The sequence below is a fragment of the Protopterus annectens genome, chromosome 3.part1 (genome assembly GCF_019279795.1).
Source record: "Protopterus annectens isolate FY-2018-M chromosome 3.part1, PAN1.0, whole genome shotgun sequence".
In the NCBI taxonomy this organism is placed as follows: Eukaryota; Metazoa; Chordata; order Ceratodontiformes; family Protopteridae; genus Protopterus; species Protopterus annectens.
The window spans coordinates 1657046354-1657065512 of NC_056732.1; the positions used below are offsets into that span (position 1 = coordinate 1657046354).

General features: G+C 37.9%; 1 protein-coding gene across 1 annotated transcript in view; it reads left to right on the forward strand.

Annotated features, from left to right (window-relative positions):
- Positions 1-19159, forward strand: part of LOC122798603 (protein lifeguard 1-like) — a 279943-nt gene that overhangs the window by 243186 nt on the left and 17598 nt on the right. The window contains exons 6-8 of the mRNA XM_044067679.1: positions 8916-8953; positions 9105-9192; positions 9433-9522. Coding sequence (XP_043923614.1) covers positions 8916-8953; positions 9105-9192; positions 9433-9522 — 216 coding nt within the window. The remainder of the gene's footprint in view (positions 1-8915; positions 8954-9104; positions 9193-9432; positions 9523-19159) is intronic.

Genomic DNA, 19159 nt, shown 5'->3' on the forward strand with positions numbered 1-19159 from the left:
GCATCATTGATAAGCTCACTCAACTGGGTATCAACCCATATATTGTCAGGTGGGTTGCAAACTGGCTCACTGATAGAACTGATATGGTCAAAATAGGGGTCTCCCCCTCCTCTAGCAGACCCATAACCAGTGGTGTTCCAAAAGGATCAGTTCTGGGACCCCTACTGTTTGGAATCTACTTCTCAGAATTACAGGCTAAAACTAAAGGACGGTGGCTGACAAAGTTTGCTGATGACTGCAAACTGGGAGTGATTATTGAAACCCCTAGTGATGTCAACATCCTGCAAGAAGGTATTACGCAGACTGATGACTGGTGCCAAAGTTATGGCCTTAAACTTAATGGGAAAAAAATGCATTATCATCCCCTTTGGCAAGGTGGATGTTCCTGCAAACTACCACATCAATAGCAATACTCTAAGCACACAGTCAGTAGTCAGAGATTTAGGCACACAGGTTGACAGCAACCTTAACTTCGATCACCATGTCTCCACAGTGGTAAGAAGGGCATTTTACATTGCTAATTTCATAAGTAAGAGCATTGCCTCTCAAAAAAAGAGGCTATAACCCCTCTGTACTTTTTCCTCATCAGGCCAGTAATAGAGTACAATGCTCCCTTTGATATGTTCCTTTCCAAACATCTGCAGCAATTGGAAAGACCACAAAGGTTCCTTACAAAGAAAATTCAGGGTCTTCAAGATCTGTCTTATGCAGACAGACTGAAATCATTGTCACTTTACTCTGTGTCATACAGACTGCTCAGAAGTGGCCTGTGCCTTGCATACAAAGCAATCTCTGACCCAGCTTTGATGGAAATGCTGCACATTCACAAGTCAAATGGCACACGAGTCACTTGCTTAAAGGACCTCAACCTGGTATGTGACATCAACAGAACTTGCTGGAGACACAGATTTGTCTCACAGAGGTTTCCCCATCTTTTGAATAAGTTTCATAATCATGTTAAATAAAGCCCATTGTTGGCCCTCTTTAAGTGCAGTTTGGATGATTGGATGGGTAGCCGGAAATTCATCCAGAGGGTTCCACCTGTGTCCCTCTTGGACAGAGGCAATAGGTGCTGATTTTAGTGTCTGCTTGAACCAGACACCCTTGAGAACATGGGTTGAACTTGGCTAGGCTTGTAAAGGTCCTGCAGTCATTAGACTAGTAACCTCCTATGATCCTATTTTGTTAGACATTCTCGTGATGGAACCACCATGCTATATTCACCTGCTACATGAGAAGTTTTGTTGTATCAAGATGGAAGAAAGTGTGAGAGATGGCTGAACCACCATGGCCTTTTGGATTGTGATTATCTATTTTTGTAATGGGAAAATATAAAGAGAGGTAAACAGGGCAGACTAATTTTAACTGCTGCAGTGCTTAAAGGTTAAATTGCTTATTGCAGATGACTGAACTAGTTGCATATTACTTTCTAACCGATCTGTTCCAGGTTGTTCTCTTCTTTACCTATACTGAGTAGGTTATTTAAAAAAACATTCACAATAAATGACATACTTTAAATAATGTATTTGTAATCTGTGTATTAAATGGGAATGATCTCTCCTTTGCAAATATAGATGTAGGTAATTGTTATTGATACTGCTAAAAAGTTATCACAGTATTTTATATATATATATATATATATATATATATATATATATATATGTGTGTATATATATATATATATATATATATGGGTCACCTTCATTTCGTCGACAGTTCATTTCACTGACAACCAGGTCAGCAGGCCCACCCAATTCACTGAAACTTCATTTCACTGACATTTCATTTCACCGACACTCATTTAGTCGAAAATGATATATGGCCTATTCCCCACTGTAGAGCGACCCTGGAATTAGAATATATAGTAAGGGGGGTGTGGGGGCGTGGGGGCGAAGCCCCCCACATATCATAAACGTTTTACAGTATACAGATGCATTCTTACAAGTGCATTGAATAACTATTACCAAAAAACCATTATAGAACCCCCTTATGTGGGGGGCTTCACCCCCACACCACCCATTGTGGGGGGCTGTGCCCCCCACACCCCCCATACTATATATTCTAACTCCAGGGTTGATCTACAGTGGGGAATAGGCCCTATATCATTTTCAACTAAATGTCGGTGAAATGAAGTGTCAGTGAAATGAAGTTTCAGTGATTTGGGCCTGCTGAGTTGAGTGTCAGTGAAATGAACTGTCGAAATGAAGGTGATCCATATATATATATATATATATATATATATATATATATATATATATATATATATACATATATATATATATATATATATACATATATATACATATATATATATATATATATATATATATACATATATATATATATATATATATATATCTATAAAACTTTCTTGGAAGATGTCCATAACAACTAAGATACATGAATGACAGACTCACTCAGACATCTTCAAACACTCTGAACATGCTGCCATAACATACATCATGAGACAAAGCTTGATGCCATTACAAACATCATGAAAAGTTCAGCAATAAATAAAATAAGCACATACATTATTTATTAACCAGAGTAGAGCACTGATTCACATAAACCCTTTTCAGACTCAACTTGGGAGCACTGCCTGGTTATCACCAGATCAGTTGCATAGAGTGATCATTTTAGAGTGAATTTAAAATGATCGAAAATATGTAAAAGTAACCCTCCACACTAATTATATGCACAAACTTGAGATTACACCACAGCAGGGTAAAGGCAAATCCCTTACCCTGCTGCAATGTGATTCATACAAAAGGCTGCAGCAAAAACTTGGAAAGAACATTCGCACATACTAGCATTCACTTTTTTTTACAACAGTAAAAAGCATTTGCTCATATCAGTGTTCACTCCTTCAGATTGTAATTTATATATATATATATATATATATGTATATATACACATATTTACATATTTGGTTTATATATATATATATATATATATATATATATATATATATATATATATTTGAATTGGTCATGGACATAACTGATTGAAATTCATTTTCCTCTCATCACTGAAACAATACATTAGTTACAAAAGGAAAACAATCTGCTTTGGTGATCAATTGAAAAAAAATGGCCACTGACCTGCAGACACTTTCTGTTTGCATAGTCTGCATAGTGCAGCTTTTATGGAAAGTCTCTTTAGTACCTTAATGTGCACACATGAGTAGAGGTGACCAGGGAAGACTGTTGGTCAGAAAGGGACAGAAAGATCACAATTTTAAACAGGGCGGTGGATATGATGACTGCTTTTGAAACAGCAGTGAGTTTGTAGAGTGAAGTAAGTATCCTGATAGGCAACTAGATATTATGAGCAGTGGATGACATTTTGCAGGATTAATGCAGTACTTGACTACAGTTGACTAGCATGTGAAACAGAATGGAAATGTATTACTATGGATTAATGCAGTACTTGACTACAGTTGACTAGCATGTGAAACAGAATGGAAATACATTACTATGGTCACTGTTTTATGTTTTTTATTATTTTATCATAGGCATCTGAGATGTAATCAATTAGCAATGTAGTTGTAATTGCAGGGTATTGCTAAGGGACAGAGCTGTGAATAAAACTGACTGACCTTGCTGTTGTTTGCTCATTATTCTGACTTTGCTGGATTAATACAATTTGGATGAAGCAAGTCGGAATACTTTACTGTTACTGTTATATGTGTGAAGCAAAACTGAAATACATTACCATAGTTATTATTATTATTATTATTATTATTATTATTGGAATCAGACTTCTTGCTTATACATAGTCAGTAAAATGGCTACACTTGCTGGGTGGGTTAGGTTTTCTTTGGATGAAAGTGACTGATTATTCTGTTATTTGCCTTTTTAAACAGTCTGTCTGTGCATTATGTTGACATACTTTTCTGTAGCTACTATGTGTTTGTGTGAAACAACTTGAAACACATTACTATGGCCACTTTTATTCAAACCACATGAATGTGTGCAGTGCAGTGCATGCATACCTCTCTCGCTACTAGGATAGGCACACTGATCCTTCCTGCCTATACCATTAAGCATCTGAGCCATTATTCAAACGTGGGTCGCCTGGACTGTCAGGGCTTTATCCCTCTTCTCCACTGCTACAGGCTTGGTAGAATAAATCTAATTTAGCATCACGATGAAACTGTACCAGATAAATCTAAAACCATACACAATACCAGAATCCCAAAGAAAAGCAATAAGTGAAGAATTAAGAAAGATGCTTAAACTAGGAGTTATTTTGGAGTTCCAAAGGGAATATAACCATTTGACTGCCTTGGTCCTTTGCCAGATAACTCTATAATATTTTGTAATAATTTCTGAAAATTGATCTGGACATTAATATTTGACACATTCATTTCCCAGGGAGGATAAGCTCATAAACAAGCTATGCTAAGCAATGTTTTTGACCACCCTAAATTTGACCAAAGAATTGTCACAGATTCTATTTATCCCTGAAACCAAAGAAAAGAGAAAATTAACAAGCCCAGAAGGTGTCTATCATTAGAATGTCTTATCATTTGAACATCATGGAGCTCATTCCACTTTTCAAAGGCCAAGGAATAATGTTCTGAAACTTTATATTATGTAGATGAATGGCAAATACAGAAAATAAAGGCGCTGTATTTTTATGGTACCATTGACAGTTAAAGGTATGAAAAATGGCAGTCTTTCTTCCTTGTGTATGCTGTTGAGAATGCATGCTCTACAGTGACTTCATCTGTGGATGCTTAAATATAAGATGACAATTCCCACACCCTAAAATATTTGGCTGCCTTCACATGCATGGAGCTGTCCACAGGTACTCACATGTGTGTATGGTATCATGTAGAAATCACCGCAATGTGCATCAGGTTTACCCATCACACAAATTGAATGATTCAGAAATAATAATGAGATGAGTTCTAATTAGCAAAATCATTGTGCCCAGAAGGGTGAATCTACATGATATAAGTGCAATGTGAAGCACAGAGTCCCATCACACTACAGAAGTAAACAGTAGCAAATGAGTTTGAAGTTTGAATCCTAAGGTTGTTATTCAAAAATATTCTTCTCAAGAAGATAACTGATTAAATAAGGTAAGTATAAAAATGGGAAAAAAACAACCAAAGTGGATAAAGGATGGTTAAACAAAAACAATCCAAGTAAAGAATAAAGAAAAAACATCCAACAATCCTGTGAAGTAAAAAAGATGTTTAATAACAAATAGAATGATAAAATGGTAAGCGATTTCATGCCAGCACTGGTGCTTCCACAGGCCATGCATGATGTTATTAAATACTTTTTTACTTCACAGTGTTGTTGGATGTTTTTTTCTTTATTCATTCACTAAGGTAAGTGCAGCTTTTTACACATCCTTTTATTTGTATAATGGTAGCTTTGTGTCTGCATTTTTCTCTAAGGCCTGTAAGACATATCAGTTTATCAGTACTTCATAGCTTCATAGGTTCATACTAGGCTATCTGCCCTAGGGCATTTATAAGCCTAGCCAGAGTGTGTTTGGCTTTCACCACCCATTTTAAATTAATTTTGCTATGCCCTTTTTCGAGGTTAGTATACTGTGCCTCTGTCTAACAGTGACAAAGAAGTGATACCTGGGGTAAACCTACGATCTCCCATCCACTCATCAAGATTCCTCTTGAAGAGAGTCAATGAGGGACTCTGCCTAACCTGGACTGGGATTTTATTCCAGAGTGAAGGGAGCCTCTGGGTTATGAATCTGTCCCTCCAGCATGTCCTATTTATTTCAGTGCTGAGGTTCAAGTCTCTCGAGCATGTAGCTCGATGGGATTTGGATTTTCTGAGGTGCAGCATGTCCATTAATTCTGGGTTGGACATGGCTTTATATGTCAGGCACAGATTGCCTCTGAGCAGGCGGTATACCACTGAGTAGAGCTGGAGTTTCTTTAACTGGGCTGCATATGGCATCTGTTTGAGTCCTTTGTTCCTCTTGGTGAGGTACTTTTGGGGTCTTTCCAGTTGCTGCAGGTGTGCATGTGCTGTCCAAAATGCTTACATTGCAAGTATACTGATTGTAGTAGCATGCAGGGATGTTAGGGTAGATGATGGACACACCCCAGGGCTAATATTTAGAGTATGGTTCAATACGTCTGTAGTGTTATGAGCCTTATGTAACTTGCTACAACATTTTTAGCACTGCTAATGTAATGGTCAAGTGTTGTTCAGTTACAGTTACATGTTTGTACTGTTGAGAATATGTGTTCAGTCTACAGTATGCATACCTGTACAGATATCTGCCAGGCTAGCTGCACCATACAATATGGCCTAGTAGGATAGCAGTAGTGAAAAGATTATTAAGGCCCATATTGGAACAAGACTGCTAATTTCAATGTTTTCCATATCAACAGACCTATGCCTAAAAAACAGGGCCCATGAAAGTACTGCATCTAGTAGTGCTTCCTCATCCACCCCAACCAACATTTACAGATGCTGGGAATGAGGTAGTACTGGAGACCCTCTGTCTTCATGGATGATGTTTTTTTGCTGTCCATTCCACTGACCAGCCCCTTTGTGACTGTGCCTGGGATGAAATTGCCAGCAATGTTATTGCTGTGGGGAGTCAAGACCATGCCTATGAAATGGACCACTGCACAGACACAGATATTATCCTTGCTGGCACCCACATCTCAGAAACATTGGCACAGGAACTTATGGCAACAGATAGTCAACAGAACCACCCGTTATGAAGATGGAGACGTTCCTGGCCTTGCTCAAAGGTGGTACCACCTCCACAGAGTCTCATAGTGTGATGATGCATGCTTATTTATTTATTTACACTTTATTGACTGGGTTAGTCCCACGATCAACTATCAACCAACATAAAATAAAAAAAAAAAACAGTGAAATAACACCGTACAGTAGTCATTACCAAAACCACAAATGGCACGAAAGTGTAGTAAAAAACGTTTTAATGTCCAGTGTTAAGTCCTTTAGTCCCGCTAATCACAGGACTTCATCAAAACAAGAACAACACACTGAAACAAACTTTTAAAAAGTACCTCTTCATTACATCAGAGTAAAATGTACTTACTTGAATATAGGGAGTTGACCTGGCCAATTAAACTGAATGCCTAAAATCAGCCAGGACTTAATGAATCCACATCTATAGCTAGTATCTTAAAACTTAAATCATATGTTATTTAATGGGTATGATGTTCTTTTTTCTATGATGTTTTAACATGAGTGGATGATAACAAGAATTTACTACGTTTTACTCTGATGTAATTAACTTTTTGGCAGTACTGTTTGTTAATGACATGGTTTCTACTCAGTACAGCCGAGTGCTCCTCCTGGTGTTTCTGCAGTTACCTCCTACTGCGCCTCTAGGCATCAAATATTGCTTGTTCATATTTGCATTAATAATTCCAACACCATTCTACACACAAAGTATCAAAATATTTTATCTTGAAGCATACATGATGACAAACACAATTGTTTTGATATTTGACTGCTATCAATGAGTATTTGTTAAAACTCTAAGGTGAAAACTTCATTTTTTAAAGGCTCAAGCCACACTCACTGGGAGTTAAAGGTACACACTCAAAAGAGCTGTACTGGAGGGAATGAGAGAGTAGCCTTTTTAACAAGACTCCACTTCTGATTGGATGAATCAAATGTATGTGATGAAGAGGTACTTTTTAAAAGTTTGTTTCAGTGTGCTGTTCCTGTTCTGATGAAGTCCTGTGACTAGAGGGCCAAAACTGCTTAACGATGGATATTAAAACTTTTTTTACTACTTGTTTGTGCAGCTTGTGGTTTTGGTAATGGCTTCTGTATTGTATTGCTTCATTAGTCCCACTAGACCAATGACCCATTTTCATGGGAGAGCCCAAATGGCATTCATACTGACTAGGGGATTATGTACCTCATAAAATGTTGTGTAATGGGACATTCAGGTCTACATTGTTAAGTGTTTCTGAATCTTAGTCTTGTACTTTCTGCTAGTCTGCCCAATATATACAAGCCCTCATGGAAATCTAAGGGCATAAGACATATTTTTTTGTATAACAAAACTATTTTTTCTAACTTCACATTTGTGTTATTAATATGATCAAATTGTGGGATCATATGACAACAGCTTACAGCATTTCCTACAACAGGAAATTTCTCAAGTTTCTGGTTCCTTTTGCAGTGACTATGTATCATACGTCTCAGTTATTAGCATAAGAAATCTGGATGAAGCCTAAAATAATTTGGGGACAAAGGCCCAAAAATAGGGACAGACTTTAAATATTGCTCGTGCATACTTAGACAGTTCTTAGAATAACAGAATTTGTGTTAGCAAGCATTTTCTGAAAGATATGACGTCTGAAACTCAAATGTGTGCCTTTATTTAATGATTTCAATCCTGAGTGATTTGACAGAAAACCACAAATGTTATGAGGAACAAACCAAATATAGGAGGCAAAAATCCTAACATTCTGTGAAAATCCTGACAGTTGAGAGGTATGCTGTATACTAAGTAATCTTTAATATTTGTATCATGCCTATATCTGTATTCTCTTTTAGTAATGCTCACCCCATTGGAGTGTCCTATACTTCCGTAGTCTTTTAATTAGTCGTTTAACAGTTTCCAGCTAAACAAGTGATAACTGTCTATCATAAACAAGTTCTGCATTACTATGTTCCAGTACCAGTCTAAACAAATATCTCTCATTATGAAATGATGCTAGCTATTCAAAAAATAATCTTCAAAGGCTGTTGACAGCTAATCACCTGAAGATAAACTTTTCATTGTGCCCTCTTCCACATGAAAGAGTACATAATTATTACTGTGTTAATTAATTCCTTTTTTACCAAGAAGAAATGTAAAGTTACCTGAAGAATAAAATCCTTACTGGTATGAAATATGAAAATTACCTTTCTTTTTTTTTTTTTTTTTAGACAATTGTGGAAGGTATGATGTTGGGAGCAGTTTCAGCGTAAGTTGACTTCTTTTGTTTACTGCCTGGCATATAGTAAGTAAGGTGGGGTATACAAGGCAGGTGTCAACTCCTCCTTCTGCCATAACTGCCTAGTGTTTCACCAGCAAGTGTAATCTAGTAGATACTAATTTGTGAATTTCAATTGCAGGCTCTTTGGTGCAGATGAAGTGATGTGGGCAGTTGGAGCCACAGCATTTGTAGCATTTGGTCTGTCCTTGTTTGCTCTTCAGTCCAAAGTGAGTACCAGTATATACAAGCACCTCAGGAAGTATTGGAGAATATCTCATAAAGTCTAATGTTTCAGAGAACAGTTACTTGGAAAGTAAATTAACATTTCCTAAATCAGCACACTTAGCATGAGCAATATTAAATAAATAAATAAAATAAAATACTGTTCTAAATATGAGGAAATATTTCACACACAATTTTAAATAATGTGGAGACTGACATTTTTATCATTTGTTTCATAAATGCAGTGGGACTTCACAATGGGACTTGGAATACTCTGGGCAATTTGTCTTGTTCTGCTGTCGTTTGGACTTCTCTGTGCAATTATACGATCATATGTAAGTATCAGTTTTTTACTTCTTATTCATGTTATTTTATTCTTTATGTTCTAAACTAGACAAGGCTACAGAATCACTTGCTCACTTCTAGACAATAACCAACATGACAATGAAAAGACTGTCCAATATCTAGGTGCAGCAATGGCACCATATCTGGATCTCTGTGAAGAAAAATCATAGGTCGTTTTTTATTCCATAAGTGAGTTAGACTGAACATCCTATATGTACTGACACTCTCTCTTATTTGTTCATTTATCCTGTTTTGTAAACAAGAAAACAGAAGAGTAACTATACATACTGTACTTCCTGTATTAACCATCTTCTGGTGATATATCTGCTGTAAAACATTGCATGGTTGCCTCCTTCCTCAGATTTCTACCTTACCTCTCTGGTTTTGTCTCTCACATTTGTATCCTTTTCATAAATTGATATTGCTCATTTGTCATCATTTTGTAATCCTCCATGGCTAAGTCTGAAAACAGTAATAATAATAAAATGACAATGTCCGAAGTACACAAAATAAACACTTCATTAAAACATTACCACTTATCACCTCTGGTCATGCCTTCAAGAGTAAAACCCATAAGTCTGAAAACAGTCCATAAGGACCACTGCTGTTCTGCCCTGGTTATCAAACATTAGATGAATATAATAAATAACTGTATATATTTATTTTCACTTTCATCTACCACTGCCTTCTTCATCGACTGTTTTGTTAATGTAAAGATTAAGGGGCATTTGCAGTGTGGTGGTATACAAATTGTACGGACTTAGAATATTAGTATTTTTAATGTACATAGGGACTGCATGAACAGCACATTGCTGTTCTGCAGGTGTGGAAATACATCCTACTAGGTTTACAAAATGGTAAGAGAAATCTATCAGTTTTGTTAACTAAAACATGACATCTGATTGCACATTATTTAATTCAGCCAAACTTTTATGTTACTGAGCAGATAGATACATCAAGAACAGAATTTTTTTTTCAGTAGTGACTTGGAAACTTAGTGATAAGTGACTCATCAAGGTGACACAGCATACAAGTGAGGGGTTACTGGACTAAATTTCAGACCTTCAGATTTAATTTTTGTAATTCCTGTTCTAGAAAGTCATGTGTTCATGTAATTTTTGCTCCATTGTCCTGACCTTCTACTCATTCTGGCTTCATTTGAACCAGTCACTTTCTGTTTTGACTGGTGACACAGCCCATATTAGTCCATGGGTAGACATCTCCCCAGTTATCTTACCCATAACCATATCTTATTTGCAGATTCTGATGGGCATTAGTCATTTACCACTTAGCTGTCATATGCATCTGAACAGTATTTATATGCATTTAATGTCCTACCATTCACAAGTTTGGACTGTAATTTACAAAGTGTACAGCACTGATCCTTATGCTAAATGGACATGTGTGTGTCTTTATGTACATATATGCACTGCCTGGCTGCACTGAACCTTTTAAGTTTAAGTGTGTGCTGATGATTACCTCTCATAGGTTTATAGGTGTACACTAGGCCAATGACCACTGAGGCCTTACAATTCTAGCCAAGCATTCCAGTTGTAGCCCTCAAGGTTATGTGCCCTAGAGGTTATTTTAAGGGGGATATGTAAGCTAGGACAAGGTTTACAGGCTCCTGTGTCCACTAGAGATAATTTACCTTCAGATGGTCAACTGACACATATGTCGACACCCTGAAGGTAGTCGAAAACCGGAGCTTCGACTATGTAGTGCACATACACCAAAGAAGAACCTCAGTGCATGCAACTTTAAAATAGCAGAGCTGAATTTGTTGGCCAGCAGATTTGTTATATCTTCTGTCTCCTTTTAGGTTGCTCCATGTGCAATCAGTTATCCACACTGCAGTGTGCACCTTTGAAGTTTCAGACATAACTAAAGAAAGCCCTGTGGTTATCCTTTACCTGGGAGAGTATCTTTACCTCAAATTCTGCTTTAGTAGACTTAGTTTACCCTCATAGTTCTTTGTTTAGATTGATGACATTGTTTTTATCATTCTGGGTGTAGCATTTCCTAATCTTTGTTATGACTTTTTTCTTTTGTTGTACAACCTGTTTATGTCTGGATTCCAAAAGGGAGTTTTTTTTTTTTTGCATGAGTTCTGGACATACTTCTAGTTGGCACAACTGTCTGTATACATTTATTGACATGATATACAGTGTTTCTATGAACAATTCTGCATAGGCAACTGTGTATAGGGTCGGGGGAGGGTTGAAATTTTGACAGGGTATCATTTAGTAATAGGAAGTTTGCCTTAGAATACTTCCTAAATTTTACATGGTTAGTCAGGGTCACAAAACTAAAATTTATTATGAAGGGGACAACTTTGTGGTCTGACCTTACCAGAGAGGACACAACACTGGGGTGTACAGCATTCTCCCATGTTTTTAATTACTAGGTTGAATATGTTTGACCCCTATTGGGCATATGGACTATGTGGTCCCAGGTATTTATATTTAAATAGTTCAGGAATCTCTGGTCCTGGAAGTCTGGGATTATGTAAGTATTGCAATTTATAGTGGAACAATTGAAGTCACCCATGAATATGATATTAGATTGAGTAGAGAGGGCCTTCAGTAAGTCCAAGAATTAATTATGGGGGACGTCTGGTGTGGCAGCTGTGTGAGTTGGTCGGGTTCTGTGGAGTTATCCTCCTTGTCAGTGTTTATAAAGTTTTTTAAAATACTTTTGCATGGTGATTTGGTTCATATAGTAGACAGGAATGGTCCAGGATGATATTCATGAAGTAGAAATGGAGAAAAAGCATCCAGAAAGCATCATCCTGTGAACAAGCAAGGAATAAGAGTGTTCTGGACTGAAGCAACATGGATGAACTCAAGAGGTAAGCTATATGTAATGGTGAACCCATGGATGTTGAACTTCATAATGAAATGGATAGGTTGCTAGAAGAAATGCTTAAGATGAACCAGTCTTTTCAGGACTATATGAAACAAAAAGACCAGAAGTTATAAGAGACGGAAGCAGCAATCTCACAGCAATCAGACGACATAATGTTAAAAGTGAAGGAAGAGGAGCAAGGCAAGAAACTGGTGGATTTGGAAGCCCTGCAAGAGGAGATAACAGAATAAATTGACTGAATTAGAGGATCTGGAATGGAGAGAAAATCTCTGATTCACCGGAGTACATGAAGTCTTTGAAGGCAGAGATTTCAAAGTGTTTATAATTACCCAGCTGTATCAATGGACCAAGATTCCGATGGATGCCATTTTCCTAAATAGGGCACACAGAATTCTGTTGCCTGAAATACATTACCCCAGGTTGATAGTAGTTAACGTATAAAATTTTGCCCTGAAGGAGAGACCATTGGCCTGTTTGTGGAAGCAAGGGGGAAACATTGTTGACTGGAGATAAGGGGCTATATGCGGATAATGATTACTTGTTTGTAACTAGGAAAAAGAAAAATGCAGTTTTCACTGTTGTTTAGGCTACTGAAGCAGTTAAATCTGTATGTTCAATTATTGTATCCAGCCACTTTGTAGGTGAGCTTTCCAACAGGGTTGAAGTCTTTTGTGGATATGGAGGCAGCACAGTAGGAAGTTGGGAGATTTAAATCTGTTTGAAGTGGAAAAAATGGACAAAAAGGGCATCTCGGAAGTCATGGTCTCCAAGACTCAACAGAAGAGAACGTCACCTGAGAGGTGGCCAATTAAGGCATTTCCAGTATTTCAGAAGAGAATGGAGGATAGAAAAAGGCAATAGCAGATCTATCTAAGATAAATGAAGAAACTTGAGAGGATGCCTCCAATAGGGAAGAATTAAACCTGGAGAATGCACTGGTAGAGGAGGACATGTGAAATGTGGAGACTGGATGGTAGAAAATGTTAGCACTTTGCTAACACTTTAAGTGAGATTCATACCCTAAGGCCGATGTCCTGCAATTTAAATGGGCCTAAAGGATGTTATTTAATAAGTTAATAAAATAATGAGAACTATTCATGACACAACGGTTAACATATTATTGCAGGAGACTACTCACCTACTCAGTGGGGAGGACTTGATAAAATAATTAGGAGAGGTTTTAAAGGGAGATTTGGTGTGGCTGCTTTGGAAGATAGAAACAGGGGAGTTTTGACATTACTAAAGAGAAATGTTCTATTTAAAGAGGCTAAGGCTGAGTTACAGGGAAGATATGTCTTACAGAGAGGAGACTGGGGTGAAAGAAGAGTAACAACAGGTAATACATACCCCAATGACCACAATAGAAGATCTGAAAAGGATTTTGAATTGGGTTGTAGAATTTATACAAGGGGGTGTTCATTTTGGGAGGAGACAGCAGTATAAGTCACAAATAAGCAGGATGTTTTGGGTGGTTTGAGAAGGTATAAACTAAGTAGAGAAGGATTAATTCTCAAGAAATGAATACGGTTACATGGCCTTTCTGATGGGGTAACATACTACCTGATTTAAAGTGAACTACCTTTAAGTCTGTTCAGTATGGAACTATGGCCCAATTGGACAGATGGCAGATTTTAATAGAACACAGTAATTTAATGTGGAGAGGGCAGGCTTATCTCTTTATGCTACCAGACCATGTGCAGGTAGCTGTAGAGATAAGGTTCTTAGAGAGGGATCAGGACAAAAAGCACTGGAGATGGATATGTGTTGGTTACAACACCAGGATATGAAAGCCAAACTTTGCAAAAATTTAGGAGACATGGAAAAATAAGTATTAGTCTTTTTCCTTGCCAACAGTGCATGAGTGGGAATGGCTCAAGCAGGAACTGAGAAGCAGAATACAGGAGACTGACAAACAAATGAGGAAAAAAAAAAAAGAGGAAGCTCAAGAAAAATTGCAGAGATTAAAAGAACTGTAGGATAGGGAAATGAACTAGAAGAAAATTAGATGCTGAAGAGGTTGTCCTTAGAAAAATACTGGAAAGATGGGCTTGAGGAAAAGATTACTAGAAACCAGATAGCATTAAATAGCATTTTCATGACAACTCACCAAAATACCAGAGAATACAAGTTGGGAGACTCAGGCAGACATACCTCTCACCTTCTTAGCACAAGAAATCTGGACAAGGACAAACATAATGGGGATCAAAGGCCCAAAAATAGGTACAATTTTTAAGTATTGCTCTTATAAATTTAGAAAGTTGCTACAATTAAAGTTTTTTGCAGCATGCATTTTCCAAAGTAAATGAAGTATGAAACTCAAATATTTACCACTTCAGTCCTTAATGATTTGCCAGAAAACTACAGATTTTATGAGGAACAGACCAAAAATATGAGCCGAAAATCTGAACAATTAAGAGGTAAGCAAGTAGATGAATGTGGAGGTGTATAACTAAGATTAGTGATGTGACCACAGGCAAAATTACCCAAATGTGAACGAAATTAGAGAGACATTTAAAGAGTATTACTATCATATTTATCTTGAGGATTAAGTAAGAGGTAACTAGCATGAACAATTAGAACAGTTTCTGGAGGGGCTGTACTTGCCTATATTGACAGAACAGAAGCGTCAGAGTGTTATGCAACCTATTACACTGGATGAAATTGAGAAAAAATTGAAAGCAGCTGCAGGAAGTAAAACACTGGGCAACAACAGCACTTTGAAAAATATATAAGCACAAGTCACTGATAAAATGACATGCCTTGTTCGGCAAAATAATGTAAAAGGGCAATATTCCCACAATTTTTGGCATGAGGCAATAATAATGCTGCTCACTAAGAAAGAGAAAAATTCATGTGCCCCAGGTCCATATAGATCCATATCAATCCTACCAAACAGTTATAAGGTATTTATAAGTATTACGGCTGTTCAACTGGCAGGATTAATGCCTAGGTTGATTAAAGAGGACCGATATGGTTTCATAAAAGAAAGGCATACATTTGATAACATTGGATGCTGAAAAGGCATTTGACAAGGTAAGCTGGGAGTACCTTTGGCAGGTTCTAAGAGTTATAGAGTTCCCGATGGACTGGATTCAAGTACTGCAGAAAATATATCTAGGCTCCAGAGCACAAGTCAAGGTGAATGCAAGGTTTTCTGAACTGGTAAGCATAGATATGGGCATGTGACAGGGGTGCCCCCACTCCCCCTTACTTTTTTGCATTGTACTTAGAACCGCTGGCATAGAAAATCCAGCAGTTAGAAGTTAGGGGTGGGGGAGGAGGAAAAATTGTCTGGTTTGCAGATGATATACTATTATTTTTCACCAGTCTGGCTAGGGATATTACAAGGGTATGATAACTGATTTTGAATGGGTGTCAGGCTTTCAGATAAATAAGGAAAAGACTAAAGCTTTAGGCATGAATTTATTTATATATATATATATATATATATATATATATATATATATATATATATATATATATATATATGGGTCTACTTCATAACACTGAAATTTCATAACATTGAAAATTCAAAACACTGAAAACCCAAAACACTTAAAACTCAGAACATTGAAATTATGTTTCATAACATTGAAAACTACATTGCACAAGTAAATAGTATTACCTCTACCCACAACACCACCTAACTAACAAACACACTTTCTACTATGTTTCTACAGGGGGGGCAAGCCTCCCTGCACCCCCCCACCATAAATTAAATATATGGAGTAAAAGGGCAGTGTCCATAGGAAAAGGCAGATTGGTTGATAAAAACACAGGACAGGCAAAGGTCACAATAACAACTAAATCCAAAAAATTCCAGATATTCAGTTGGAAATGTCTGCATAAATATTTTTATGCCCTGGACAAATTAGATAGGGTGATCCCAGAGACTAATCGTGATTGTTACAGATGTGGGGAAGATATATTAGGAATTGGGATCACATTTTTGGGGAATGCATCACTTTAAGAGAATACAAAAAGGACCTTGCAAGACTAGTAGGGCTGCTATTAAATCAAAACTGGGAGATGACCAGAATTAATTTTTGCTTACATTGGGTTGGAAACATTAATACAGATGAAAACAGGAAAGCAGTAATAGGCTTGGTACTTTTTTTGGCAAACAAGGAGATTACTAGGAACTGGAAATTAAAGAAGCAACCCCATGCACAAGACATTTTTCAAATGATGACTGAGCAAGAGGGTGTTGACAGCGAAGCATTGAAACTGCCCCAAGTAGAATACACTGTAAAAAATGACAATATTGGGCAGATGTCAAAGTCAGATGGAGTGAAGGCACAGGCATAACATGAGAGGAACAGCAACAGATGTGGAGTTAGTCAATGTGTTGCATAGGCCAGTAGGTTTTTGTGGGTTGCTTGGTAATAAAAATGGGAGATCTCAACTTTATGTTATATTAAAAGAATAGAATTGGTGATTGTTATATAAAATTGGTTGATTTGGTTGTGGATATAGAGAATTATTGTAAATTAATTGTAATTAGAAGTGTGCTTGTTAGGGTGATAAAGAATAACGAGGGAAACGTACTCACAAGCGAGGAGAGTGTGTTGAGCAGATGGAAAGAGTACTTTGAGGGGTTGATGAATGAAGAGAATGAGAGAGAGAAGGTTGGATGATGTGGGGATAGTGAATCAGGAAGTGCGATGGATTAGCAAGGAGGAAGTAAGGACAGCTATGAAAAGGAGGAAGAATGGAAAGGCTGTTGGTCCAGATGACATACCTGTGGAAGCATGGAGGTGTTTAGGAGAGATGGCAGTGGAGTTCTTAACCAGATTGCTTAGTGAAATCTTGGAAATTGAGAGGATGCCTGAGGAGTGGAGAAGTGTATCAGTATCGATTTTTAAGAATAAGGGTGATGTGCAGAGCTGTTGTAACTACAGAGGGATAAAACTGATCAGCCACAGCATGAGGTTATGGGAAAGAGTAGTGGAAGCTAGGTTAAGAAAGGAGGTGATTATTAGTGAGCAGCAGTACGGTTTCATGTCGGGAAGGATCACTGCAGATGCGATGTTTGCTCTGAGAATGTTGATGGAGAAATATAGAGAAGGTCAGAAGGAGTTGCATTATGTCTTTGTGAACTTGGAGAAAGCATATGACAGGGTGCCTAGAGAGGAGTTGTATTGTATGAGTAAGTCAGGAGTGGCAGAGAAGTATATAAGAATGATACAGGATATGTACGAGGGTAGTGTGACAGCGGTGAGGTCTGTGGTAGGAGTGACGGATGCAATCAAGGTGGAGGTGGGATTACATCAAGGATCAGCCTTTCTTATTTGCAATGGTGATGGACAGGTTGACAGACAAAGTCAGACAGGAGTCCCCATGGACTATGATGTTTGCAGATGGCATTGTGATTTGTAGTGAGAGTAGGGAACAGGTTGAGGAGACCCTGGAGAGATGGAAATATGCTCCAGAGAGGAGAGGAATGAAGGTCAGCAGGACTAAAAGAGAATATATGTGTGTGGATGAGGGGGAGGACAGAGGGGTGGTGAGGATGCAGGCAGTAAAGTTGGTGAAGGTGGATGAGGTTTAAATCTTTGGGATCAACAGCTCAGAGTAATGGTGAGTGTGGAAGAGAGGTGAAGAAGAGAGTGCAGGCAGGATGGAGTGGGTGGAGAAGAGTATCAGGGGTGATTTGTGACAGACAGAGTGAAAAGGAAGGTCTACAAGATGGTAGTTATATATGGGTTGGAGATGGTGGCACAGATAAAAAGAAAGGAGTCAGAGCTGGAGGTGACATAGTTAAAGATGTTAAGATTTACATTGGGTATGGCAAGGATGGACAGGATTATAAATGAGTATATCAGAGGGTCAGCTCAGTTTGGACAGTTGGGAGACAATGCCAGAGAGGCAAGATTGTATTGGTTTGGACATGTACTGAGGAGGGATGCTGGGTATATTTGGAGAAGGATGCTAAGGATGGAGCATCCGGGTAAGAGGAAAAGAAGGCCTAAGATAAGGTTTATGGATGTGGTGAGAGAGGACATGCAGGTGGTTGTTGTGACAGAGCACGATGCAGAGGACAGGAAGAAATAGAAACAGATGATCCACTGTGGTAACCCCTAATGGGAGCAGCTGAAAGACAAAGAAGTGTGCTTGTTCCTTTGTAAGTATTTGCAAGAACTGTTGTGAAAACTTGTGTTCAAAACAGAGCTGAGTCTTAAAAAAATAGAATGAGTTATGGGTTTCTTGGATTATACAGGGTGACCTATGGCTTGCAAGGATAGGATATGGGATTTTGCCTTTGGAAATCTGAAACACAGAGAAGCTCAAGCACATCATCCTTTTTGACTATTCTTGAGGTGAGATTGTTGTCAATATTGATTGAGACACTTCCACCTTTGGTCCCTACCTGTGTAGTAGCTGGCCTGAATGTGTAGAAAGTATTATAGCCCTGCACTGCCTGGGTGCATTCCACATCTTTAAATTATGTCTCAGTAACTATACAAATATTCCTCACTTCTCCATCTGAGTGAATTATTAGTCACTTACTCTCCTCTTCTCCTGAAGGCTCCTACAAGTCCTCCAATCTGTGACTACTTGATCTGGAGTGGCAGACCCAATGGCAAGTAATATACTTACTGAAATCAGTGTAAAACTAGTATTGCTGCGGCTTATACTTGTGTCTGCTTGAGTTGGAGGAGTTGTAGTACATCTAAGAGTAACAAGTTGGTCAGAATTTCTTTTACTTTCTATCACAAATGTTAGCATTGCACACGAGTGGCTATCTTTGATTGTTTT